The sequence below is a fragment of the Podarcis bocagei genome (genome assembly GCF_964188305.1).
Source record: "Podarcis bocagei genome assembly, chromosome: 7".
Classification (NCBI taxonomy): domain Eukaryota; kingdom Metazoa; phylum Chordata; class Lepidosauria; order Squamata; family Lacertidae; genus Podarcis; species Podarcis bocagei.
This window is the reverse complement of record NC_138132.1, coordinates 9583242-9611170: the sequence shown is the minus strand read 5'-3', so window position 1 is coordinate 9611170 and position 27929 is coordinate 9583242. Positions and strand designations below refer to the sequence as shown.

The window sequence follows — 27929 nt, the reverse complement described above, 5'->3', positions numbered from 1 at the left end:
GGCGAGGCATCTGCCTGTGTGTGGCTGTCAGCTCGCAGACAACCCCTCCCCTCCTCCTCCTCCCCCCTCCTCCATCCAGATCTGGGGGTGGGAAGGAGGGAGAGGAGGGGGCCACCGCATCTTGGCAGCAGGCGCACAGCTGCTCCCGGAGCGCTGGATGGCAGCCTTGCTGTAGGTGACTGGGTAGCTGCCTTGGCACCGCGCAGAAGGCAGAGGAGCCGGCCAGCCACCACGTTGGAGGGGACTTTCTGCCTCTCTCTTCCTCCTCCTCTTCGTGCCACGGGTCCTTCTTCTTCGTGGCAAGCCTTGGGAAAGCCGCCGATTGCCACAGATTGGCAAACCTAACCCTTAGCGCCGAGGGTGGCAAAGGGCATCGTGCCAGGCTCACCACAGGAGTTCTTGAGGGGACCCTGGCATTTTTTGGAGAGGAGGGTCTGCGTGTTCTGGCTGGCACCCAAGCCGAGCAACTTTCTCCCTGACCGGGCATCATCGTGTCTGGGCAGGGCAGAGATGGGCACCCTTTTGCAGAGGATGCAGCCCCCGGAGGTCTGGAGGGTGGCAAACAGGTGCTTGCCACGGGGACGCTGGCAGTGAGCACGGTAAGGGTCTCTATTTCTCTCTCTCTTTCTCATGTGGACTTTGCCAACCCCACCACCCTCTCAGCCTGGGCTACCCAGGTGGTGCCAACCTCCCTGACTGCAAGTCTTCATCAGATGGTAGAATAGGAAGGGACCCCAATGGCCATCTAGTCCAACCCCCCCTAAGGAGAAGCCCAAAGCCAATCCTCTTGCCCACTCTTATCCATCCCAGACTTGGAGTGCCCCATTGGCCCTGGATTTTGCCCCCCCATCCCCCAAAAAACTTGGGGTTTTTTTGCCCTCCTCGCTGCTCTCAGTTCTAAATCTGGCACATGCAAGTTGAAGAGAGATTCTCTCTGACTCTCGACAGCCGAGCCAGGGAGATGGTGGAATTAATGAGATTAAGCTTGGCGGCGAAGCGAGGGGGTAATTGGGTGAAGCCGGAGTCCCTCTGGACCAGGGCAGGGCTTCTTATGGTGAGCCTTGGGTACCCAAGAGGACGAGAGTCCTAGGGCGATGGGCAGGCAGGGAGGCAGGCAGGTGGCTCCCGCTCCACTTAACGCCCCTGAAACGGCACAACCCCCCAACCCCCAGAAAGGTCACTGAGCCCCCTAACCCTAGCCCCTGTCTTATAGTTGTGGCGGGGGGCGAGAGAGAGGGGTCGGGCCAGGAGCGCGGGGAGCCGAGCGCATCTTTGGAGTCTCGGGGAAGCGTGCAAAGGATTTGTGAAACAGAGTTGGCCAGAGGGTGGGTTTCTTGTGTGTGTGTGTTTTAAAAGGTTGCCAGCCCCTGGTGGCAAGAGGGTGCCCCCTTTCCCGGCTCCCAGCTTGGGGACATTCTCTTCTACTCGCCAGCCCAGGGATGGAGAAGGGATGCATCATCTCCGAGTCTTTACACAGCAGGTGTGTGGGCTGGAAAACCCGAGGGCAAAGGAACCAGAGCTCTCTCTTTCTCAAACACACACACACAGAGAGAGTTTCTTTCGTTTGGGAGCTCTGAGCAGGAAGGAGGAAGGAGATCGATAGAGACCGTCAATGTGCAAGGAAAGCCTGCTGGGGATTTAGTTCCTTTGTGGGGGCTGACCCATCGCTGCTGCTCTTCTCTGTGGCTCTCTGGAAAGAGGGGTTCCCCCTCCCCAAGACTACCTCTCCAGATCCTCTTAAGTGAAAGGGCCCAGGGAACAAAACAAGGTGCAAGGATATTGAAAGGGATCAATATGGAGATCTAATCTAGTGTTTTGCCTCCCAAAGCAGCCAACTGGTGCCTCTCTGAACCTCACAGGCCCAAAGACCCAGCCCTTCCTTGCTTGTCCCCCGCCCCCTGGCATTTAGGGGTATACTGCCCTTGTACATTGAGGTTTCTCTAAGCCATCATGCCTTATATAATTACAGCTGCAGATCAACTGCTGTGTTCTGAATTATTATCTTTTCCATTCTCATTTAAAGGCATCTGAAATAGCTGCCATATTCAGACTCTGGGGCGACGACTTTCTTAAAGATAACAGTGCATTGCATGAATTAATTCCCTTTTGTCCGTTTCCGGGAAACTGCACATCAAAATAAGCTTGTTTTTCTCATGCGAGGGGTGAGGAACTCAGTCCCGGTACAGCTTCGCTTGCCCCAAATGTACACTCGGTTTCCCTTTCACACGTAACGCCATCCCCACGTGGCAAGCATCAAAAGTGTCATCGGGCTGAGTCACAAACGGATGTCTTTGATTAACCCCAAGTTGATCTGATGCAAAATAAGCTTCCTCCACTCTTCTGTGACTTACTGTATAGCTTAATGTGTTAGGGGAACTACTCTGTGGTATCATGTTCCCGTTAGAACCCGGGAAGAACAAACGAGTGAATTTCTCACCCCCGTGCGTGTGAAAATGGACGTTCTCGTGGGGTCCCCATTATGTAATGTGCGGTTGTGACGAAAACAAGTGCATTATCTAAGCACACTCCTTTCAGATCCAGGGTCGATTATGACTCCCTGCCGGCCAGGAGTGTGTACAAAATGCAGCAAACCCAGGTTGGTTTCAGCACAAGGTGTGAAACGGCCCTACAGTTCCATCAATAATTTTTTTTTGGGGGGGGGCCTGATCTCTGGCGAGTGCCAAAACAGAATGCCCAGTTTATATGCTAATTCTGGAGCTCTGCCTGGTTAATTAAAACGCTTGTTTTATTTGCTTCCCCCTCACCAGCAACAGGCAGTGAAAGAGAAAGAGAAAAAGAGATGCTTTGGCTGGGAAGGAATAATAGAACCCTGCTGGTTTTTATGACGTCGCTGATTTTCCCATTTTTGCTCTATTTTAACATTTGCCACCGCAGCTCTGATAATTGCGTCTCGAAGGGTGGTACGGAAATCCGAAAAACACATTAAGTGGTCAGTGATGCCTTCGGGCAAGCGGTGGACGCCATGAGCAAGCCCAGAAATTCTGCATTCGCATTTAATCTCCTGGGGGAGCGAAAATGGGTCTTTATGACTCATTGATCCCCTACCCCAAACCCCTTCACTCCTTGGCACACACGGCTGAAGATGGATTATGGGATGTCTATGGTGGCTTGGAAAAGGGACGCGGGTGGCACTGTGGGTTAAACCACAGAGCCTAGGACTTGCCGATCAGAAGGTCGGCGGTTCGAATCCCCGTGACGGGGTGAGCTCCCGTTGCTCGGTCCCTGCTCCTGCCAACCTAGCAGTTCGAAAGCACGTCAAAGTGCAAGTAGATAAATAGGTACCCCTCCGGCGGGAAGGTAAATGGCGTTTCCGTGCGCTGCTCTGCTTCGCCAGAAGCGGCTTAGTCATGCTGGCCACATGATCCGGAAGCTGTACACCGGCTCCCTCGGCCAGTAAAGCGAGATGAGCGCCGCAACCCCAGAGTTGGCCACGACTGGACCTAATGGTCAGGGTCCCTTTACCTTTACCTGTGGTGGCTTGGACCCCCAAACTAACTCAATCTAGCCCATCACCTGGGTATCATGGCACAACAGGTGCTGAACCACCTTGGGTTCCCAGGAAGGCTAGTTTTACCCCCCTCCCAACAGCCCCAAAGAATCCATATCTAGTAGGACACTATCCCTTCAGGCTCACCTTTGCTCCATGCGCAAAACCTGTGCGCAGCAACAGCACAAGAAGAAGAGAAATGTATGCATGAAATCAAACAGGGAGGGCTGAACATGTGTGTCTATTTTGCTTGCACATATAACAAAGCATCGTTTGGGCTTCAGCTTTGGACCGGAGGGAATCTGTCCAATTAGGCCCCTCACCACCCCCTTGCATATTGCTGTCGATTTCAACCATATGTGCATGTCATCAGGGAGAGGAGAAGGAGGGAGCCGTTTCCATGAAACCCGGAATGCGTTTCTTTATCGACCGATGAGTATATTTCTCATTCGGCTGAAACATATGGTGAAAATCAGGCTTTGCAAATTCAGCGGCCCGGTCAGGATTTGAACCCATGGCTCCTCGCGTTTGGAATGAGTGCCCCAGTCACTTGGCCACCTCCGGCCTGGGGCAGAGCCACCAGTTTTTGCTCTGTGCATGAGGAATCCAGAAAGCCACAACCTCCTAGGCCTGTGGCTCACCCTTGACCATTGGCCATGCTAGCTGAGACTGATGGTCTGCGATAAACGGAATAATTAGCCGAAGTGTTTCATTTCCGAGATGCCTGTGGCGGGTGTTAAATGCCAACACTTTTATAATAGTTGCCCTGTGACCCGAAGCCTTTTGCCAAAATTCTAAGGGACGTAGGAGCTACGTCCGATTATTTGGCAGCAAAGGGAAGGCACTCTGCACATGTTCAGATGCCACAGCTCAGCAGCAGAGCACATGATTTCCATGGGCAATGTTCCAAATTCAATCCCTAGCACTTCCCTGGTTGGGCTGGGGGAGACTGACGATCTAAATGTTTCATAGGCAACTTTGCTTGCTTCATGGCATCAGGGTTCGGTTTATATGCCTTGAGTAGAAAACAGGTTCCGGGGCAAAATCCTGGCGAACCCTGATGTGGCCTAAGGCAGCAGTGAGAGACCTGTGGTCCTCCTGGCTCCCAGAAGACCCGGCCAGCAAGGCCAATGGTCAGGAAGTGCTCGAGGCAGTGCAGTGCAATGGTTAGAGTGTTGGACTAGGACCTGGGAGGCCGGGATTAAAATGCTGACACTCAGCCATGTAGCTCACGGGGTGATCTAGGGCCAATCGCTGCCTCACTCAGCCTCACAGGGTTTGTTGTGGGGATTAAATGAGGGGAGAACCACGCACACCGATTTGAGCTCTTGGGAGAAAAAGGGGGGATATAAAAGCAATAAATTATAGTAAGGATGGGAGACCGAGTCTAGCAGATATCTGGAGGGGCACAGGTATTTCACACACAGAGCCTAAGGTCCAAACTTTGGTGTCTTCTGTGAGAGCCAGCATGGGGAAGGGGTGGGAAGACCTCAGATTAAACCTCACTTTAGGCTCAGCCCCAAAGTTAGGCAAACCCCTATTCCCTCAGCTTCTCCACTCTCCGCCCCACTGAGCTGCACTTTGGGGTGGAGGTCGTATAACAACGCCAGCCTCCTTTATTGAGCAGCTTGATATAATTCAGGTTAATGGCTTGGTGGAAGCTAGAGGCTAAATGGAGCCTCTCTCTTCAGAGGCACTCTACCTGTGATATCCCCAGACATTGGGGATAAACAAGAGGGCTGTAGGGCTGTAACTCTCATGACTGAATAAACCAGGGCTCTTTTTGGATGACTTCTCTCACCTGCCCCAGCCATAACCTCCAGACGTTTTCAGGTTCCTAACCCATCCAGCATGACCAATGATCAGGGATGATGGGACTTGTAGTCCATCAATATCTGGAGGGTCAAAGGCCATCCAGCCTTGCTATAAGCTATTATCCTCCCTTACACGGAGTCAAAGTCTTGCTCCATCTAGCCCAACATTGCCAACTTGGGCTGGCAACTGCTCTCCAGCAGAAACCTCCCCTTTCACGTGGACCCTGTTCCCTGTTACTTAAGTGGAGGTACCAGGACGCGGGTGGCACTGTGGGTTAAACCACAGAGCCTAGGGCTTGCCGATCAGAAGGTCGGCAGTTCGAATCCCCGCAAAAGGGTGAGCTCCCGTTGCTCGGTCCCTGCTCCTGCCCACCTAGCAGTTCGAAAGCACGTCAAAGTGCAAGTAGATAAATAGGTACCACTCCGGTGGGAAGGTAAACGGCGTTTCCGTGCGCTGCTCTGGTTCGCCAGAAGCGGCTTAGTCATGCTGGCCACATGACCCGGAAGCTGTATGCCGGCTCCCTCGGCCACTAAAGCGAGATGAGCGTCGCAACCCCAGAGTCAGCCACGACTGGACCTAATGGTCAGGGGTCCCTTTACCTTTTTTACCAGGGGCTGAACCTGCTCGGACTCTTCTTTCCCCTGAAGCATGTGCCCTGCTGCTGAGCAAGGCTTTCACACCCTTGCTTCTGGGCTTCCCAGAAAGCGTGTGGCTGCCCTCTGTTGGAAACAGGACACTGGGGCTTTGCTGGATGCTTAACTGAAACCCAGCCGGGCTCTTCGGCCCTTCCTAGGAGCGCTTGGAAACATGTTCTGCAAATGCTTAAGGCCTCAGAACTGTTGTTTCAGTTACTCTGATCCTGACCCCGCTGTGTGGCTCAGGAAAGTGCAGCTTGCCTATCTCCCCGTGTGGGGTTAGGAAGACAGGGAGCATTCTGCCAATTTTCTCCCCCGCCATCCAAGCCGGGGAAGAAGATAAAAAGCTGAATCTCTTCTCCTCGCTTTCTCTGTGCCGCCTCTGCTTTGGTGAAGCGGCAGTGATTCATGGGCATTCGCTGGCACAGCCATCCAAGTACAGTCAGGACCAAGATCTCTAGGGACTTGCTTTCATCCTCCTCCTCCTCTCCATCCCAAAATAATTTCCGTTGCTGTACGGTTTCCCAAGAGAGCGAGGCAGTGCAGATGCGTGAAGGCACTCCGATTTAATTTAACCGGGAACTCGGGACGTTGGCAGGAGATTCAGAGCAGGAATGTGGCCAGGGTTGGGAGTTCGATTCCATTTCCTAGGAAGAGAAGGGATGCTCAGTGGGTAGCGCAAGAGGTGGCCGTCATGTGACGGGAGCCTTGGGTTCAAAGCCCAGCGAGTGGGAAGGGAAGATCAGTTTAAGAGGCTGGCGAGGTGGCAGAGCAGGCAAACTATTTTGCTTTAGAAGATTAATTTCCTGCATTGCTTCCCACCTCCTGCAAAAAAATATGGTCCCAAGTTATGGTCTGAAGGCGGATGAGGCATCCACCTCCCTGGTTGTGGGTCTGGTTCATGCCTAAATGGGAGGTGACCATCTTGGAGACTGCATTTATATTATATTTTACAACCCACCTTTTTCTCCAAAACAATCATGGTTCTCCTCCTCCTCATTCAATCCCCCACAACAACCCTGTGAGGTAGGTTGAGGTGAGAGGCAGTGTGACTGGCCCAAAGGTCACCCCGTGAGCTTCATGGCTGAGTGGGGATTCGAACCCTGCTCTCCCAGGTCCTCTAACCACTTCACCACACAGACGTGTGTGGTGACTTGGGGTCCCGTAATGGAAAGCAGCAGGATACAAACACAATGAATGAATTTGCTAGTTACTATGTGATGTTGTGGGTGGCGCTGTGGGTTAAACCACAGAGCCTAGGACTTGCCGATCAGAAGGTCGGCGGTTCGAATCCCGTCGTCAGGGTGAGCTCCCGTTGCTCGGTCCCTGTTCCTGCCAACCTAGCAGCTCGAAAGCACCTCAAAGTGCAAGTAGATAAATAGGTACCGCTCCGGCGGGAAGGTAAATGGTGTTTCCGTGTGCTGCTCTGGTTCTCCAGAAGCGGCTTAGTCCTGCTGGCCACATGACCCGGAAGCTGTACTCCGGCTCCCTCAGTCAATAAAGCGAGATGAGCGCCGCAACCCCAGAGTCGGCCACGACTGGACCTAATGGTCAGGGGTCCCTTTACCTTTACGTGATGTTGTCCCTGGGAAGACGGAGGGTGTCTTTCCTGCTTTTGGGTCCCCAACCCTCAATTTCTCCTTGGCCCTGTCTTCCATACAACTGAATGGAGAGAAGTCTGTGCAACTGGGAATGGGAAACTTCGATCCTTGGCATAAGAATCTGAGATTGGGTAGGAACCTCATTATGTCTAATGCTATTTTCAAAGTGTTGGTGCTGACCTTTAAAGCCCTAAACGGCCTCGGTCCTGTATACCTGAAGGTGCATCCCCACCCCCATCGTTCAGCCCGAACACTGAGGTCCAGCACCGAGGGCCTTCTACCGGTTCCCTCAGTGCGAGGTTACAGGGAACCAGGCAGAGGGCCTTCTCGGTGGTGGCACCCGCCCTGTGGAACGCCCTCCCATCAGATGTGAAGAAAGTAAACAACTACAGTAGAGCCTCGGGTTACGTTAACTTCAGGTAACGTAACTTTCGAGTTGCGAACGCAGCAAACCCTGAAGTGTATTCTTCCTGGTTTCGCCATGCGCTCATGCGCAGAAGCGCTCTATCGCGCCGCACGCATGCACAGAAGCAGCGCCTCTACTTGCAGATTTTTCAGGGTATGTACAGACCCCTGGAACGAATTACATTCATATCCAGAGGGTCCACTGTATCTGACTTTTAGAAGACATCTGAAGGCAGCCCTGTTTAGGGAAGTTTTTTAATGTTTGATCTTTTATTGCTATTATTATTATTCTGTTGGGAGCCGCCTAGAGTGGCTGGGGAAAATTCCCCATATCAGACTCTGTTGCCCAAGAGAGAGAAGGGGAGATTCCGTTAACCTCTTGAAGGATTTCCCAGTTAGGATGGAGGCCCAGTAACAAAACTGCCCTAGACAGCTGCTCTGTGCCGCCTGCTTAGTGGGTTAGGTGATACTGAGAACCGGCACACAGGAGCACAGAGACCACCTGCACTGGCCGGCAGCGGCTATTCAGCGTTTGAGGCAGGAGCTCTGTCTAGCCCTTCTTGGAGACTGCAGGGATCGAACCCAGACCTTCTGGGTGCTCTGCCACTGAGCTGCAGTCCTCTTTCCGGCGGAAGTGACTCCTGCGAGTTCTGGGCTTTTAACACCCTGGTTTCCCTTTTCAGTTTTAAAGAAACCAAACAAACAAGCTCGACAGATCTTGGCAAGGCTGTGGCGCACTGCAGGTTCCCCACGTCAGAGCCAACGTTGCCAAACAGAGCCGAGATCTTTCGATGCCAACATGCGCTTGTTTGAGCACCGAGGGAAAGGTTTCGTTCCCTCTCTTCAGAAACACTCTCTCTCCCCTCAGAAGGCATTCCCTGGGTTGTGTGTCATGTGGGAACTGTCTCCGAGTCCTGCAGTCCCTGCGCAAGTGAGCCGGCAGCATCCTCTGTAGCAATCTTCTCTTGTAGAGGGTTCCTTCCTCCTCCCCCCCGTATTATTTTAATATTTTGTTGGAAGCTGCCCAGAGTGGCTGCGGCAACCCAGTCAGATGGGAAGCGTATAAATAATAAAATCATTATTAAATATTAAATGTAATCTGTTCCGGAAGACCGTTCAAGTTCCGAAACGTTCGAAAACCAAGGCACAAAGGGCAGTCTGCAAATTTAATAGAGAAAATTGAGAAAAAGAACACATACACTCAGCGGAAGCCGTTCAACTTCTGAGGCATGTTCAAAAATGGAAGCATTTACTTCTGGGTTTGCGGTGTTCAAAAACCAAAACATTCATCAACAGGAACGTTCAGAAACCGAGGTACCACTGTATTATTATTACAGTGGTACCTCAGGTTACATACGCTTCAGGTTACAGACTCCGCTAACCCAGAAACAGTGCTTCAGGTTAAGAACGTTGCTTCAGGATGAGAACAGAAATCGTGCTCTGGCGGCAGGGCAGCAGCAGGAGGGCCCATTAGTTAAAGTGGTGCTTCAGGTTAAGAACAGTTTCAGGTTAAGAACGGACCTCCAGAACGAATTAAGTACTTAACCCGAGGTACCACTGTATTGTATGAAAAAGCAAGCAGGTCAAAGCAGAATGCAAAATAAAGCCAGAGCCGTGGCTCTAAAACTGAACCAATCCTAGTCTAGTCGCTACTCTTGATTGTTCAGGTTTACGCACAAAAAGATTTAGCCAGGCTGGTCAGTTTCATAGAAAGTCTGGCTTTGAACCCTGATGTTGAGAGAGCACAAGGAAACTGGATCCCCATCTCAGAGTCACCATGTTGGGCAAAAGATTCCTGCGTTGCAGAGGGGTTGGGCTGGATGACCCTGCAACTGCCATCCTATGATTCCTGTGGAATGAGAAATATTTCCTCAGAAACCTCAGATGAGGGAGGAAACCCTTAATGGAATACAGGACAAGGGACTCTGAGGGGGAGATAAATCAGGCAACAGGAGGGTTTGGAGGAACAGAAGGTAAAGTAGTAGATAGGTAGCCGTGTTGGTCTGCCATAGTCAAAATAAAAAAATTCCTTCCAGTAGCACCTTAAAGACCAACTAAGTTAGTTCTTGGTATGAGCTTTCATGTGCATGCACACTTCTTCAGATACGAAGGTAAAGTAATTTGTCAAGCTTCACAGTAGCCGTCATAATGGCTATAAACCATACAACTGAAGCAGATTTACTATTCAATAAATTTTGGTACGGTGCTTCATAAAACCCCGTACAATTCTGTACAGTGGTACCTCAGGTTAAGAACTTAATTCGTTCTGGAGGTCCGTTCTTAACCTGAAACTGTTCTTAACCTGAGGTACCATTTTAGCTAATGGGGCCTCCCGCTGCTGCACGAATTCTTTTCTCATCCTGAAGCAAAGTTCTTAACCCGAGGTACTATTTCTGGGTTAGCGGAGTCTGTAACCTGAAGCGTCTGTAACCTGAGGTACCACTGTATTCTGCTTCAGTTTTCTTGCTGCTCTGTATGTCACTCTCAGTACACTGTCCATATTTCTGCCAGTAAGTTGGGATGAAGATATACAAAGGACCTGGCCTGGTCTCCTTAAATCCAGAATGAATTCTGACTCCATCCCTATCCCCCAATTCTCTCTCTCTCTCTCTCTCTCTCTCTCTCTCTCTCTCTCTCTCTCTCTCTCTCTCTCTCCCTCTCCCTCTCTCTTTCTCTCTCTCACGCATGCACACACACACACACACACACACACACACACACACACACACACTCTGGGCTCAGGGTCCTGGCTAGATCAGGCTACAGTCCCATCAGCCCATTTTCCTTCTGACTGGTGACCTCACACAAATTATCAAGATAAATTTGACCCATCGTTTGTGCAAGTCAAGTAGACCAAATATGCCATTTAATGGAGCCAGGGCTGGAGAGCAGCTCAGTTTGGTGCCGCTGACTGATCTCCAGCTGAGCGAGATCTGGTCGCGTGTGTGTGTGTCGGGGTATGCGAAGCAGCGTGCCAGCTTCTGAGTCACACACAACTCTTTGTCAGGCAAAAGCGCATGGGAGGAGCTGAGCTCAGATGGGATCAAAAACATACAAAAACAAAACATGCGTGTAGATAATGCCCTTTCCATGTGGACGACGTTTTTGCTTACCTGCAAATTTCCAGAATTGTGGTGCAGTGCCTAAGAGGCCGAGGTACCATTCAGGAAGCCCTCAGTGCGAAACGCGCCTCTGTCGTGTGTGCAGTAGGTGGTTTCGAGCCAGCCACTCTTAACTCTCTCAGCCTCAGGCTGCAACATAGGGCATAATACTACCGGTCTACCTTACAGGGTTCTTGTAAGGATTACAACTGAAACAGCTATGGAAATGTTTAACATTATTAAGACCAAGGCTCCCTCCAGGCGTTCATTCATGGTTATTTAATAATAATAATAATAATAATAATAATAATAATAATAATAATAATAATAATAATAATAATAATTTATTTATCCCCCGCCCATCTGGCTGAGTTTCCCCAGCAACTCTGGGCGGCTCCCAATCAAGTGTTAAAAACAGTACAGCGTTAAATATTAAAAACGTCCCTGAACAGGGCTGCCTTCAGATGTCTTTTAAAGATAGGATAGCTGCTTATTTCCTTCACATCTGAAGGGAGGGTGTTCCACAGGGCGGGTGCCACTACCGAGAAGGCCCTCTGTCTGGTTTCCTGTAACCTCACTTCTCGCAATGAGGGAACCTCCAGAAGGCCCTTGGCGCTGGACCTCAGTGTCCAGGCAGAATGATGGGGGTGGAGACGCTCCTTCAGGTATACAGGACCGAGGCCGTTTAGGGCTTTAAAGGTCAGCACCAACACTATTTGTGCTGTTGATGGCATCAGGGCCTGTTCTACATGATCCTGCTTTCACGCAAAGGTTTTTTTGTGTGTGTGGAGCGGGCAGCTTGTCTCGTTCCCAATCATTTAAAAAGAGTGATTTGGAGTTCTGCATTACGCCTCTGTGCAGAGCTTGAACTGCTGCACATGTTTGGCTGAGCAATCTGTTCCTGCTATGGAAATCCCATGTGCCTGCACCGGATTTCACGGTGCGTGGCTTTCTGAGTTGGTGGGAGCCCTGACAGGAATTAAAAAAGGACAAACTCTGAATGTCTCTTCCCATACAGCGACTACAATTGTGTGATGGCAGTGTGCCACCGGAAAGTGCCAAACGCTGTTCTTTTTCAGTCGACTGCTGTAGGGGTTGTATAAAGGTTGCAGATGGGGGGTGGGGGGGTGGAGGGAAGAAACACCAGCCAATTCTAATGAGCCACAATAAACAGAGGAATATAGCCTGCATACTTCCCAGGCCTCCTCCGATTTAAGCCGATGTTACGAATAATCCCTCATCACCATTTCAATATTCCCACTTTTTGTCGTCCAAATTTGCCTGCCACTGCGTCTGAGGTCTCGGGGCTTAACTTAAACCTTTTAAAAACGGCATTCTTATTTATTGCGTTCATCGGTTGCCTTATACAAAAGAAAGCGCCTCAAAGCAACGTGGCGAGACAAACTGCGGCGAATGAAAGCAATTTTTAAAACAAAAAACCAGGAAAAAGTAAAGCTGCAAACAATACACGATACATAAAATGCTCACCCGGCAACTTATCAATAGAGTGGATTGTTTGGTCGATAAAGCAGACTCCCAGTGCAATGTGGTAAAAAACACAGCATATGGATTGACATCTTCAAGGTATTTATCGTCGCAGCTCATAAACAAGTTTTCAATAGACTTTCCCCCCCCTGCTCTCTGTCTTCCAAAGGTGATGGTATAAGTCTATTTCCAATGGCACCATCAGGGCAGGACTTTGGGGGCAGAGGCCCAGGCCCAGGCCCCCCCCTCAGCAGAATGACCAGGGTGTCCCCCAAACACTGCAGGGCTGGCTTCCCACATTTCAAAGTACAGTGGTGCCCCGCAAGACGAACGCCTCGCGAGACGAAAAACTCGCAAAACGAAAGGTTTTTTCGTTTTCGAGTTGCCTCGCAAGACGAATTTCCCTATGGGCTTGCTTCGCAAAACGAAGCTTGCCCCGCAAGCTCCGGGGACAGCGGGAAGCGCAGCGCGTCTTCCCCGCTGTCCCCAGACCTCTTTTGAAGCAAGGGGCGGCGGGGAGAAGCAATCTTCTCCCTGCAGCCCCTTGCTTCAAAAGAGGGGACGCAGCGGCGCTTCCCCTCTGTCCCCGGACGGTCTCCATAGGAACGCATTGATTGATTTTCAATGAATTCCTATGGGAAACTGTGCTTCGCAAGACGAAAAACTTGCAAGAAGAAAAAACTTGCGGAACGAATTAATTTCGTCTTGCGAGGCACCACTGTAAACAAAGGAAGACCCATTGCTATTGAAAAAGAGGGGCTCTCCATTTCAGACCATTAAGTCCAGAAACTTGGCTGTATTCAATGATCTGTGTGCTAGTGTGTGACAGAGTTTTGTGCTGGGCCCGGGAGTAACCCGTGAAACACGGTCCAGAACCAGTCCAGAATCGGAAGGTTGCGCTGGGAGACAGTCCAACAGGGCCAAGGCAGGACACAAGGCAGGAAACCAGGCAAGGACAGGTACAGGATCTCAGGCAGGATCTAGCATACAACAATGTTGCTCCCACAACCTGGGGCAGGGTCCGACAGCCTTTTTATCTCTGTCAGGGTAACGGCCGGTCCTGATCCCCTGGTGACTCACCTCCCTGTTTCGCCCGAAGGCAAACACTTCTCCTGCAAGTACTCAGGTCTCTCCTTCTCTCAGACCTGAGTCTCTGCAGCTTGGGAGACGTCGGTGGGTTACTAGACCCAGAGGCTGCCTCAGTCTCCCCTGACCCAACCAGTAGCAAAGCAGCTGTAAGTGATGGCCCGGCTGAAGACAACGAAGTAATCCCCGCATCTGGAGCCAGGGCAGGCTCAGGCCTCTGACTTGGCCCAGCTGGTGTTTATTGCAAGGGAACCTGTGCAGACCGAGTCTCCTCTGGTTCCGAGTCCGAGGATCAGGCCCCAGACTTGGTTCAGGTGAAGCCTGAGGCAAAGGATCCGATGCAGACCGAGTCTCCTCTGGTTCCGAGTCCGAGCCCGAGTCCCAGGCCATCACAAGTTTAAAGGGAGGGCGACAAAAGAATCCAACACAAAGGTTGTGCCAGCAGAAGTTTGTTGCACAACAGACAATTCTTGGTGCGCAGCAGCTGGTTTTTGCTGTGCAATCAGTTGCACGACAATCTTGGGCAATGTACAGTGGTGCCCCGCAAGACGAATGCCTCGCAAGACGGAAAACTCGCTAGACGAAAGAGTTTTCCGTTTTGGAGGTGCTTCGCAAAACGAATCTCCTATGGGCTTGCTTCGCAAGACGACAATGTCTTGCGAGTTCCTGCGGGGTTTTTTCCCTTTCCTCCCCCCTTTTTCTAAGCCGCTAAGCCGCTTATCAGCTGATCTGATAAGCCGCTAAATGCCGCTAATAGCGCTAATCCGCTAATCCTTCAATGAGCTTGCTTCGCAAGACGAAAAAACCGCTAGACGAAGAGAATCACAGAACGGATTCTTTTCGTCTTGCGAGGCACCACTGTACCTGTGTTTTTCCTTCAGCAAGAACTTTCTGCCATCACAATTCAGATACCGCTTAGTGACGTTAATTTAGCACCGCATTCGCTAACAGCTCTCTGTCGCCTAAGTCCATCGCTGCCTATTTCACCCAAACAGTAGATGAGACAATGTCACTGTTTCTGAATTGCTGCCATGTCAGACTGCCGGTGCGGGCTGACATGTGAGAACGTTGTACAAAAATAAAATATAATCTGCACATTTAAGAATACAGATGGTGTCAGGGGGGCAAGATTAGGGTAACCTTCACTGCGACAGGCTAGTTTTTTTATGTGCAGGGATTGAAAAATAATCGTACGGAGCACTCAAACTCCACCTACAAGCCAAATGGCACATCCCAGAAATTTATGTACTTCCTCAGCTTCTGCTTATGAGAGCTGAACCCCAGCCATAAATAAAAGGGACTATATGAAAGCAATCTAGGAAGTCTGGAACATTCATCTTAAATTCCACTTCACACTGATAAAGCATTTTTTTCCTGCCGTCGCCAAACTTAGTGTTATCTCTACATCCTTTGACAAAATGTCCCTTTATAGTATCCAGCAATTCCTTCAACAATTCCTTCCTTCTTGTGAATCCGTTCCAAAAGATGCAGATAAAATTAGCAGGAACAGCCTTGCATCTCTAAAAGTCACTATCTCGCATCAGCCTGCATGTACGTTTTCAGCCAGAGGGATATCAGATGCCAGTGAAGTGGAACTTTAAACAGATTTTCAGAACCAGCAACTTCTGCAAAGCACTGCGTTGACTACCTCTGATATATATCTATACAGACAGATAGGTTTGGAAATATAGAGGTACAAATGGATTGGATCCAAGTTTCCTGTCCCAACTACTGTAACTGGTTCACAAAGAGTGGGGTGGGTTTTGTGTCAGGAAAGGAGTCTTGCAGGCAGCTGAGAGGAGCGGCTGGCTCTCTAAACCAGGGGTCAGCAAACTTTTTCATCAGGGGGCTGGTCCACTGTTCCTCAGACCTTGCAGGGGGCAGGACTATATTTTTGGGGGAAAATATGAACAAATTCCTATGTCCCACAAATAACCCAGAGATGCATTTTAAATAAAAGCACACATTCTATTCATGTAAAAACATGCTGATTCCTGGACCATCTGCAGGCCGGATTTACAAGGCAATTGGGCTGCATCCAGCCCTCAGGCCTTATTTTGCCTAAAGGTAAAGGGACCCCTGACCATTAGGTCCAGTCGTGACCGACTCTGGGGTTGCGGCGCTCATCTCGCTTTATCGGCTGAGGGAGCCGGCGTACAGCTTCCGGGTCGTGTGGCCAGCATGACTGAGCCGCTTCTGGTGAATCAGAGCAGCGCATGGAAACGCCCTTTACCTTCCCGATGGAGTGGTACCCATTTATCTACTTGCACTTTGACATGCTTTCGAACTGCTAGGTTGGCAGGAGCAGGGACCGAGCAACGGGAGCTCACCCCGTCGCGGGGATTCGAACTGCCGACCTTCTGATCGGCAAGTCCTAGGCTCTGTAGTTTAACCCACAGCGCCACCCACATCCCTTAGTTTGCCTACCCAGGCTCTAAACAAAGAGATTTCCTAAGCCTCAGGGCAGTGGAGGAGAAAATTCTCTAACTTACAGGGACTCAGTTTCACACAAATTCAAGGGGCTCGATTTGGGTTTGGAAAACAGCAGAATGAGGAGAAATGACTCTTCAACAACGACAACACCTATTATCTCTGCACAGTATTTTGAAGTTTTCAGAGCATTTAATGTAAACCATCTTCTGCAAGCCAGTGTAGTGGTTCGTGTGTCAGACTAGGACCTGGGAGACCAGGGTTTGAATCCCCACTCAGCCATGAAGCTCCCTGGGTGACCTTGGACCAGTCACGGCCTTTCGGCCTCACCTACCTCACAGGGTTGTTGGGATGATTAAATAAGAACGAGGAGAACTACGTTTGCCACCGTGAGCTGCTTGGAGAACAAAGTGGGATAGAAATGAAATAAGACATTAGTGCATCCTCCCTTATTGTTTTAGACACCTCCTGATGAAAACTTACCTGTTTCAGCCAGCCTATCTTGATGCATTATTTAGTTGCCTGTATTTGTTTTAAAGGGGATGTGGGTGGCGCTGTGGGTTAAACCACAGAGCCTAGGACTTGCCGATCAGAAGGTCGGCGGTTTGAATCCCCGCGACGGGGTGAGCTCCCGTTGCTTGGACCCTGCTCCTGCCAACCTAGCAGTTCGAAAGCACGTCAAAGTGCAAGTAGATAAATAGGTACCGCTCCAGTGGGAAGGTAAACGGCATTTCCATGCGCTGCTCTGGTTCGCCAGAAGCGGCTTAGTCATGCTGGCCACATGACCCAGAAGCTGTACGCCGGCTCTCTCGGCCAATAAAGCGAGATGAGCGCCGCAACCCCAGAGTTGGCCACAACTGGACCTAATGGTCAGGGGTCCCTTTACCTTTACCTTATTTGTTTTAAAAGTTTTACTGATTTTTATCTTTGTTTTATGGTTTTAAGCCAGTGGTTTCCAAATCTCTCTCCCCAACACCCATGAGCGTAACCAGGATTTTTGTTGGGTGGGGGGCGCCAAAGTTGTTGAGCTTTCTTTAGGAGATCAGCCCCCCCCAAGTTGTTGAGCTTTTTTGGCAAAATCATGGGTGACTGTACCCCCCATTAGCGGACATTACAGGGGGCAGACTTTGGGAGGGGGGGAGGTTTCTCCGGGAGGGGGGAAGAACCTCAGTTAATTGAGTACTTTCAATGTTTTTCAAAAAAAATTGTGGATCTGCCCCCCCAGGCCCGCCTTGGCTATGCCCATGCCCCCATCATCCCCCCCCCACTTGAAAACCACTAAAGGTCTTAACAGATCCATCATTACTGTTGCAGCAATCGTAATACACTGCACTAGACGTTGTATGATTCTTAATCTTCCTTTTACTGCTTCTTTCATTTTATTTCTCATAGCTTGTATTCATTGTATTCCAATTTGGAATCCGTCAAATACAAATCACAATACGATAGAATGCAATCTGTAAGAAATAAAAGCAGCAATTAAAATACAATTTAAAAATCAATATGAATATTGAACAAGACAGATGTGTTCTCTCCAGCCTTCAGCCACAGACATGATGTAGGCCTCCTGAACGAAGGATGTGGATCACAAGTTTGGTATCTCTTAACTATACAGTGGTACCTTGGTTCTTAAACTTAATCCATTCCGGAAGTCCGTTCAAAAACCAAAGCGCACTTTCCTATAGAAAGTAATGCAAAATGGATTAATCCGTTCCAGACTTTTAAATACAACTCTGAAAACAGAAATTTAGCATGAATTTTACTATCTAACGAGACCATTGATCCATAAAATGAAAGCAATAAGGAATGTACTGCAGTCACACAATCAATCAATCAATCAATCAATCAATCAGTAGCTGAACTGGGTTCCACACAGTCACAAAAACAAAAGAAAGAAGCCTCAAAAACTAAAACGCAAAATAAATAGTGAAAATAGACCTCGGCGTAACACTCAGAACAGAAGCTTAACACTCAAAACGGAAGGGTACCACTCAAAACGGAGCACGTTTGGCTTCCGAAAAAGAGTTCGCAAACCGGAACACTTACTTCCGGGTTTGCAGTGTTTGGGTTCCAAGTTGTTTGAGTGCCAAGGTGTTTGAGAACCAAGGTACCACTGCAGTTGTTTGGAGATGGGTTGTGGATCTTGGCTTTATCTGTTATTAGTGTGCCTCTCAAGAGAGCTTTTTGGTGGAGTGATGTGTACATTTTCCCCCTATATACGTATTTTTCGCTCTATAAGACGCACCAGACCACAAGACGCACCTAGTTTTTGGAGGAGGAAAACAAGAAGAAGAAAAATATTCTGAATCTCAGAAGCCAGAACAGCAAGAGGGATCGCAGCGCAGTGAAAGCAGCAATCCCTCTTGCTGTTCTGGCTTCTGGGATAGCTGTGCAGCCTGCATTCATTCCATAAGACGCACATACATTTCCCCTTACTTTTTAGGAGGGGAAAAGTGAGTCTTATAGAGCAAAAAATACGGTAAATAAGACATAAAAGGCGCTAAACGCTTTGCTGTTTTTTTGCTTGCTTGTTTCGCAATCGCTCCCCAAGCTAACTGAAGCGAGAGACTCACTCGGCCTTAACTGACAGCGAGGAGGGCAGCCAGACCTTCTGCCTAGGGGTGCTATGGAGAACATCCATGAACTGCAGCACCCACTTCTGGCAAAGTCCCCCGGGAGAGCCACCCTCCGGGGCGGAATGCTGAGTCGGGTCGCCCCCCAGGACCACTCCGGACTGCTGTCCCATCACATGCCCCCTAACCTCTCCTGGCTCCAGCCCGGACCCCACATCCTTCCCAGTCAACTCCTGGACCCTAGCAGCCTGCAGAGGACAGTCGAGCCCTTCTGCACCCCAGAACCGACCCTGTACCCCGAGCTGTGGAAATCCAGCAACCCCCAAGGCTGGAAGAAGAAAGATTATATCGAAACCGCCTTTGGAGACAGCAAGGAGGCCGGGGAGCTGCCAAGGAAAGTGCCTCTGGAAAAGGACATCCACACCGTCTGCTACGAAGTGGGTGACACAGAGTCTCCGGACCTCGAGGTAAGGGCTGGGGCTCGAGGGGGGCTTGGCCGAGGGGCCTCAAACGCAGGGAGTAGAAGCTTGTGGCTCACCTCTTGCGGAAGGAGGCGTCAGACCCGTTCCTGAACCGCCACTGCTGTCAGTAGCAAAAGGCACCAATTGTACCGTGGCCAATCGGCATAGCTGTCGACTTTTCTTGCGAGGAATCTTATGCGGAATAAGGGAATTTCCCTTTAAAAAAGGGAAACGTTGACAGCTATGCCAATCAGATGCCCCAATGGAAAGCCCAGGTAATAATAATAATAATAATAATAATAATAATAATAATAATAATAATAATAATAATAATAATTTATTTATACACCGCCCATCTGGCTGGGTTTTCCCAGCCACTCTAGGTGGCTTTCAACGTAATATTAAAACACAATAGTCTATTAAACATTAAAAGCTTCCCTAAACAGGGCTGCCTTCAGATGTCTTCTAAAAGTATGGTAGTTGTTTTTCTCTTTGACATCTGGTGGGAGGGCTTTCTACAGGGTGGGTGCCACTACCAAGAAGGCCCTCTGCCTGGTTCCTTGTAACTTGGCTTCTCGCAGGGAGGGAACTGCCAGAAGGCCCTCGGCACTAGACCTCAGTGTCCGGGCTGAACGATGGGGGTGGAGATGCTCCTTCAGGTATACTGGGCCAAGGCCGTTTAGGGCTTTAAAGGTCAGCACCAACACTTTGAATTGTGCTCGGAAACGTACTGGGAGCCAATGTTGGTCTTTCAGGACCGGTGTTATGTGGTCTCGGCAGCCGCCCCCAGTCACCAGTCTAGCTGCCGCATTCTGGATTACTTGTAGTTTCTGGGCCACCTTCAAAGGTAGCCCCACGAAGAACGCATTGCAGTCTGAGCAGGTAGTGTCAGGAAGAGAGCTTGGGTATGGATAGCATTGGCTGGTGTCCATTGGGACTGGTGGAGCAGGAGGCCCAACGTCAGCCACAAACGACAACCAAAGGTAGCCAAGAGCCAACTCGTTCCCTGCTGAATTCTGCAAGGGTGTCACTGAGACGACCAAATTCTGGACCCTCCAATCTCCCATGGTGCCAATAAACAAACAAAGGACCTCTCCACATGACCCTGACTCAAACACCCTGCACAAGCACTTTGCAATACAGTGGTTGCCTCAGGTTACATAGGCTTCAGGTTGCATACGCTTCAGGTTACAGACTCCGCTAACCCAGAAATAGTTAAGAACTTTGCTTCAGGATGAGAACAGAAATCGTGCTCCAGCAGCAGCGGGAGGTCCCATTAGCTAAAGTGGTGCTTCAGGTTAAGAACAGTTTCAGGTTAAGAACGGACCTCCGGAACGAATTAAGTACTTAACACGAGGTACCACTGTAGAACCAAACTTAATTTCCCTTCCCATCTCTCTTTCCCCACAATGACAATAGTGTCTCATACCAAATGTATGAAAAAGACTATAGGAATTGAAAGTGGAGGTGCTATATGTACACACACACACAGTTTAATAAAAACTAATTTAAGGAGAAGGAAGCTGGGAAGTATCATCACCACCTGGACAGGTTATAGGGAAGAAGGTAGACTGGGCTCCCCTCGGACCAGAACAGAAGCAGACAGTTGGCGGTGCTTACTATTAAAAAGTTTGCAAGGTGTTTTTTTAGATAGGGGGAAGTTGAGAGAAGGTAAGGGGCATCCAGCTGAGGGGGGAAGGTAGTTATTCAAAGCCACGATAACAGAAGCTCAGCTACTGAGCATAGGAAGCACCAAATCCACACCTTGGGCCGGCCCTCCCATTAGGTAGGGTGAGGCATTGGCACCGATTTCCAACGAGATCTTGCAAGATCTCGCTGAAATCACACGAGATGGTTAATGAGTGAGCCAGGAATCTGTTAGAAGCAAAGGAGCTCCCTTCTAAAAAATGGAAGTTTTTTTTTTTTCCTTTTCATTTTTTCCATTTTCCTTTTTTTTTTTTTTTTACCAACAACCAAAACACAAACAGTGAAAACCCCCAGGCGGCTGATACATTGGGTATACATAATCAATAATAACATATTCAAATCAACCATATGTACAATTCTATATACCTTAACACTCCTCCCTCCACTAGGTTTATTTAACTTTTAACATTTTAATTGCCCCAAATTGTTCAAACCTACCCAAATAATTCAATATCTTCTCAAACCAATCCTCCTCCTTCTCAGTGACCTTAAACCCTTTCACTAAAAATGGAAGTTTTATCCAAATGAGAACAAAACAGAACGTAAACTTTCATGAAGCAGACAGACAGATGGGCCATAGGAGAAGCGAAAAAATAATTTCAGGAGCATATTGCTAAAACATGAAGGCTACATTCAGGCGACATTTTATTCTGTCTTCCTGATACTCCCTTACCTGTACAGTAGACTTTTGCATTACATGTCTGTTGACCTTTGCTGTCATGTTCTGCTAAGCCTACTGGGGCGAACAAAATTTAGCCTGACATGGCAGTATATAGGTTCAAAGACCCAACAGGTACCGTATTGCAAACGGAATATTAGAAACTGGGGCAGAAATGTTAGCATTATAACCAGCAAAACTAATTTTGGAAAATATTTAAGTGCATCAGAAACAGCAAACCAGCCAGGAAGGGAAGTTCGACCATTAGACGACAAGAGAAGTAAAGGTGCGAAAGGAGGATAAGGAGATTACAGGAGAGCTGAATGACTTCTCTGCTTCTCACTATGGAAGATTCAGGTCAGATACCTGTGCCTGGACTGATTTTTATTTTCCTGAGTCTGAAGAACTGAGGAAAATAGTGGTGACAAGAAATGCCATTCTAGGCTTTAACTGACAAGTTAAAAAATAAACAAATCAACAGGCGTGAATGGTGTCCGCTCAAGAGTTTGTGAAGAGCTGAAATGCGAAATTGCGGATCTCCGAAGGGGAGTATTTGACTTGCCATTAAAACCAACCTCATTCCTTCAGTGCACCCTTTTACTCTCTCCTAAATATGGGTCCTGGGATGCGGGTGGCGCTGTGGGTTAAACCACAGAGCCTAGGACTTGCCGATCAGAAGTTCGGCGGTTCGAATCACCACGAGGGGGTGACCTCCCGTTGCTCAGTCCCTGCTCCTGCCAACCTAGCAGTTCGAAAGCACATCAAAGTGCATGTAGATAAATAGGTACCACTCTGGCAGGAAGGTAAAAGGTGTTTCCGTGCGCTGCTCTGGTTCGCCAGAAGTGGCTTAGTCATGCTGGCCACATGACCCGGAAGCTGTACGCCGGCTCCCTCAGCCAATAAAACGAGATGAGCGTCACAACCCCAGAGTCGGCCACGACTGGACCTAATGGTCAGGGGTCCCTTTACCTTTACCTTAAATATGGGTTCTATTGCATTTCATATAATGAGAGGGAGAAAAAACCCTCTGTTCATTCTCTGCACACCAAGCATGATTTTAGTAGCCCCTCCAGAAGCAGAGAGCCAGAGCAGGATGTTATGGAACGAATGCATCCATTTGGATCCGCACCTGGTTAACAGGAAGCATAGTGTAGGAATAAATAGACAGTTACCTTAATGGAGGGGTGTAGAATACCTTCAGATTGGTATTGGGACTTTTTCATAAACCATCTAGGGCTAGGAGTGGCCGTTTTTGCTGATGGCGAGAAAAGAGTTCGGAGTCATTAAAACAAAAGGGATTGCAGACGGCTATAGAAAGGATCTCTCCAAACTGAGGGAACGGGCATTAAAATGGCAAATGCGGTTCGGCGAGTCAAACAAGCTGGATTCTTTGTTTGTTGGCAGGCAACGATAAGCAGTTACGTCGAGCAGCATTAAAGCATCGAGAAGTTTAAAGGGTTAAAAAGTCATTAGAAAGGAATTAAAAGCCTATAAAGACCAAAATAACACACACACACAAAAGGCACCAGACTTGCAGGTGCTGATCCTGCGGCTGCAAACGCAATTCAGTGTAAAGTGTTGCACGTATATATGTTGGGGCTATCTATCTACCATATTTTTCGCTCTATAAGATGCAACCGACAATAAGACGCACCTAGTTTTAGAGGAGGAGAACAAGAAAAAAAAATTCTCTCCCTCTCTGCACAGAGCCCCTTCAGCGAAGCGAAGTCAGGAGAGCAAGAGGGATCGGTGCGCACTGACCCCTCTTGCTCTCCTGGCTTCAGCGAAAGCAACGCGAAGCCATGGAGCCTGCACTCGCTCCTTAAGATGCACACACATTTCCCCTTACTTTTTAGGAGGGGAAAAGTGCGTCTTATACAGCAAAAAATACGGTATCTAATCTATCTAATCTTAATTTCACATATACGCTCATGGGTTCTGAACTGGCAATGCCTGACCTTGGGGTTGTGGTGGATGGCTTGTCGAAGATGCTGGCCCAGTGCTCAGCAGCTGTGAAAAAGGTTAATACCACACTAGGGATCATTAGGAAAGGAACTGAAAACAAAACTGCTGAAACCGTGATGCCACTGAACAGATCTATGGTGCGGCTGCATTTGGAATACAGTGGTGCCTCGCAAGACGAAAAGAATCCGTTCTGTGATTCTCTTCGTCTAGCGGTTTTTTCGTCTTGCGAAGCAAGCCCATTGACGGATTAGAGGATTAGCGCTATTAGCGGCTTTTAGCGGCTTATCAGCTTATTGGATCAGCTGATAAGCGGCTTAGCGGCTTAGAAAAAGGGGGGGGGAAGGAAAAAAACAACAGCAGGAACTCGCAAGACATTTTCGTCTTGCGAAGCAAGCCCATAGGAGATTCGTCTTGCGAAGCACCTCCAAAATGGAAAACCCTTTCGTCTAGCGAGTTTTCCGTCTTGCGAGGCATTCGTCTTGCAGGGCACCACTGTACTATGTTATCTGACCTCGGAAAGGGCATTGCAGAGTTGGGAAAGGTTCAGAAAATGATCAAAGGGAGGGAGCGAGTCCTCTAGGAGGAAAGTTTGCAGCATTCGGGACTTTTTAGCGTAGAGAAAAAGTGAGCTAGAGGGGACAGGACGGGAGTTTATAAGATGATGGAGGAAGCGGATGCAGAAAAGCCTTTTCTCCCTCTCTCATAGCACCAGAATTCGTGGACATCCAATGAAACTGAAGTAGTAGTAGTGGTGGTGGTGGTAGTAGTAGTAGTACAGTGGTACCTCAGGTTAAGAACTTGATTTGTTCTGGAGGTCCGTTCTTAACCTGAAACTGTTCTTAACCCGAGGTACCACTTTAGCTAATGGGGCCTGCTGCTGCCGCTGCCGCGCCATTTCTATTCTCATCCTGAGGTAAAGTTCTTAACCCGAGGTACTATTTCTGGGTTAGCGGTGTCTGTAACCTGAAGCGTCTGTAACCCGAGGTACCACTGTAGTAATATATTATTTATACCCCGCCCATCTGGCTGGGTTTCCACAACCATTCTGGGCGGCTCCTAACAGAAAATTAAAAACACGATAAAACATCAAACATTAAAACTTCCCTAAACAGGGTTGCCTTCAGATGTCTTCTAAACGTTGGATAGTTGTTCATTTCTTTGACATCTGGTGGGAGGGCGTTCCACAGGGCGGGTGCCACCACCGAGAAGGCCCTCTGCCTGGTTTCCTGTAGCTTCACTTCTCACAGTGAGGGAACCACCAGAAGGCCCTCGGCGCTGGACCTCAGTGTCCGGGCTGAATGATGGGGATGGAGACGCTCCTTCAGGTATACTGGGCCGAGGCCGTTTAGGGCTTTAAAGGCCAGCACCAACACCTTGAATTGTGCTCGGATGGACAAAACAAAGCACATCCTTACAGAGCACATAAACTATGGAACTCCCTCCCACTAGAGACAGCCTCATGGAGGCTAATCAACATCTATGAACCACACGGACTCAGCTTGGCCTCAGCAGTTGGAAGCAGCAATGGTTCTGACTACCCGTTGCTGAAAATGGCAGGGAGGGAGAGTGCAGTTGCTCGCAGGCTTCCCAGAAGAGGCGTCTGGTTGGCTACTGTGAGAGCAGGATTGGCCATTGACCGGATCCAGCCGGGCTCTTCTCCTATTATTGGCGTTCTTTCACCAGACCTCAGAATGAACGAAGCCAACGCTTGCTCTCCCCTTCCCTCCCTAGAATGACTCCTCAAGCGACAGCGATACGGAGAGCGAGAGCAGCTTCTCCATGCTGCTGCCCCAAGATTACCTGGGCCTGGCGGTCTTCTCCATGCTGTGCTGCTTCTGGCCACTGGGCATCGCTGCTTTCTACCTGTCCCAAAAGGTGGGTGTCGCTGAGCAGGAAAAAGCTCGCAAAGGGGGCAGGTTTAGGATAGATGGGTTTAGGATAGATGCTATGCTGGAGTGGATGAAGTGAATGAAGTTTATATATAGCTGATGGACAAAAGAATCGGAAGTTCTTTAGCATCTTAACTTCTCTCCTCTTTTCTCTCCAATTCTTTTTCTACTCCTTTTTCTTTATCTCTTCCTTTTCCTTTTCCTTCTTTTCTCTCTCTGCCTCTGGATTAATGTTTTAGTTCGGACAAAAGGCAGCGTTCGACAACACTCTTTGCATTTTTCTTTACAAACCCTAATAAAATTTATTAGATGGAGAACAGGGCTGGTTGCAAGCTGCAGAAATCGACTTGCCACCAAACGCTTGGTTAGAGAGACGTCATTTGTCTAAGTTCGCTGAATTGTACAAGAGCAAGGAAGGAAGGAAAGGGGGTGTTGGGAATGTGAGATGGGATCCTTGCCGCGAGGAGCCCAGAAGCAGCAGTCAAGAGCTTGCAGAGTCTGTGCATGTCATTTGGTGCATCATGTATCCAGGAGCGTAGGAAGGGGGGCAGCAGGGGCGGTCTGCCCCGGGTGTCATCCCTGAGGGGGGTGACAAAAAGGCACACAGCAGGGGGCTCTCCCCACCCCCCTGGGTGCACGGCATGGCCGCCACTCCTGGTGCCCATGCAGCTGTTGGGAAACTGTGTATGTGCAGCTACTCACACAGAGTCAATTAAGGTTTGGCAGACAGCCAGAAGGCAATCTGAAGGAGTACGTCTGCCTGGTGATAACAAAGACATGGAGACCGCTCCCTGATTGGTCAAGCTCTCTCAAGGGAATGATAATTAATGGCCTACTAACTGGGAGTTCAGTGTTCGAGTTCAGAGTTCAGAGTTCTGTGTCAGTGTAGGAGTTGTGAGTCGTGTCAGAGAGAGCAAGCTAAAGATCCGTGTTCTAGTCCTGTAAATAGTCCACTGTATATAATAAACACCTAACTATAAGTTCCTGGTTCCTGCTTCGTCTATCCTGTCTGCAGCCAAGTCGCCAATTGCTTCCATGGATTCTGCGTTTACTCTGCTAGGTCTGGATAAGGTCCTGCAACTAGCCAGAAAGTTGTGAAGCACCAATAGGTTTTACCATCAGCAGCTAACACTGAATGTACCGCAGGCCACATTACCTTAAAACAATAGCTAAAGTCTTTGCCAAGTTCTAGGCTCAGGAACGTGAGCCCCTGCAGTTACCTTTCCCGATACTAAATCCGCTGCCTTTTCTCCCCAGACCAACAAGGCGTCCGCCAAGGGTGACTACCCGGGAGCGTGGACGGCCTCTCGCCAAACCTTCGCCTTGGCTGTCTTGTCCATCATCCTCGGCATCTGCACCTACATCGGAGCAGTGGTGGCGCTCATCGCTTACCTGTCCAACAAGGCCCCAACCTAGGTCTTCCTGCCCCACCAAAGCCACGCCCTCGCCCCCCCCACCCCCAGTTGGGAGTTGGAAAGGCGTGTGCCGACATGATGGGGTGAGCACCGGTTTCCTGACGTTGATTTCGTGAACCAACCAACCAACCCACCCCAGCAAAGGTGTGTGTGGAAGAACTCCACCCTTTCAACTCTCAACTAAGCAAGCCCTGGGAGCAAAGAGGATATACGGTTGCAAGAAGCAGAAACCCCAGGCTGGGAAACGGGGTCTCTGCAATGGGTCCCTCCTGGCATCAGGAGTGATGGACGGGCAGCAGCTATCGAAGCTACATCCCTGACAGTTTGGGGAGAAACCAGCCCCATCGTGGGAGAAGACAGGCCCGTTCACCCAGACTGGGACAGAATTTGGGGAGGGGATTTGAGCTTCTGCTTCCAGGAAACGGGAGGCGAGGGGATTAGGTTACCTACGGACAATGGGGCACCTCTCTCTCATACCCACGCCCACCCAGGCTTCCCTTAGCTGGCTGTGTCTCTTGGTCACTTCTCCTTTTCTACAGAGGCCCTGGCCTCCACACCCAAAGGTCATGTTCTCCTTACCCCGCCCTCAATAAACTGCCAAGGCACCTCTGCCTCGTGAGCCACCCGTAGGACTCGTGCGCCGTCTATATTGCGGCAACGCCGATACATCATCTTGCCTGTGAAATGAGCTGCGGGGTGCCAAGGCGACTACCCACCTTGGGCGGCATGACCCATAAGGCAGTGGCCTCTGTGGGTCAAGTCAAATCGACCAGGAAGCGGGAGGGAGGGGAGAGTTTAACTGGCCTGCCAAGGTCCTCCCCTACCCTCCAAGTCCTGCGCCGTTCTCTGCCACAGGCGTGGAGAAGCCTTGCCAACCCAAGGGCCATATTTTCTCCTGGATAGGCTTCCGAAGGCCAAATTCCAGCAGGAGAGGGGCCAAAGGCAAAAGTGGGCGGGGCAACACATAACTTTCACCGTTTGTACAATAGACTTTCTACATACATGCACATGTGTGCGCACACACACCCTATACAGGCAGGCAGGCGTCATTATTAAAGTGCAAGGACACATTCCAGCCAGGCAAACAGTCTCAAGGAACGGAGCAGCGCCTAGGAGGGGCATACCTTGGGGAAGAGTTGTTGGGGGGCCAGACGAGAGATGGCTGGAGGGCTTCACTGTCACCCCAGGGTTGTGG

General features: G+C 49.6%; 1 protein-coding gene across 2 annotated transcripts; it reads left to right on the top strand.

The window, feature by feature from the left end:
• The first annotated feature begins 11 nt into the window (after window positions 1–11).
• Window positions 12–27359, top strand: TMEM91 (transmembrane protein 91). 2 transcript variants are annotated; one of them, XM_081200673.1, is made up of 4 exons: window positions 12–599; window positions 18618–19106; window positions 25162–25305; window positions 25559–25859. In XM_081200673.1, the coding sequence occupies exons 2-4, from the start codon at window positions 18693–18695 to the stop codon at window positions 25613–25615; spliced, it is 615 nt and encodes a 204-aa protein (XP_081056799.1). In that variant the 5' UTR covers window positions 12–599; window positions 18618–18692; the 3' UTR covers window positions 25616–25859. The 2 variants fall into 2 exon arrangements, with proteins under 2 accessions (XP_081056799.1, XP_081056798.1); XM_081200672.1 differs by lacking the exon at window positions 25559–25859 and adding an exon at window positions 26577–27359 and having other exon boundaries at window positions 15–599.
• The last annotated feature ends 570 nt before the right edge of the window (window positions 27360–27929 follow it).

What these genes read in the sequence shown, in the direction of transcription:
- TMEM91 (XM_081200672.1), top strand. Translation starts at nt 18,693, where the DNA reads ATGGAGAACATCCATGAACTGCAGCACCCACTTCTGGCAAAGTCCCCC. An exon ending in CAGAGTCTCCGGACCTCGAG is followed by an intron (nt 19,107 to 25,161) that starts GTAAGGGCTGGG and finishes TTCCCTCCCTAG; the next exon opens with AATGACTCCTCAAGCGACAG. An exon ending in CTTTCTACCTGTCCCAAAAG is followed by an intron (nt 25,306 to 26,576) that starts GTGGGTGTCGCT and finishes TTTTCTCCCCAG; the next exon opens with ACCAACAAGGCGTCCGCCAA.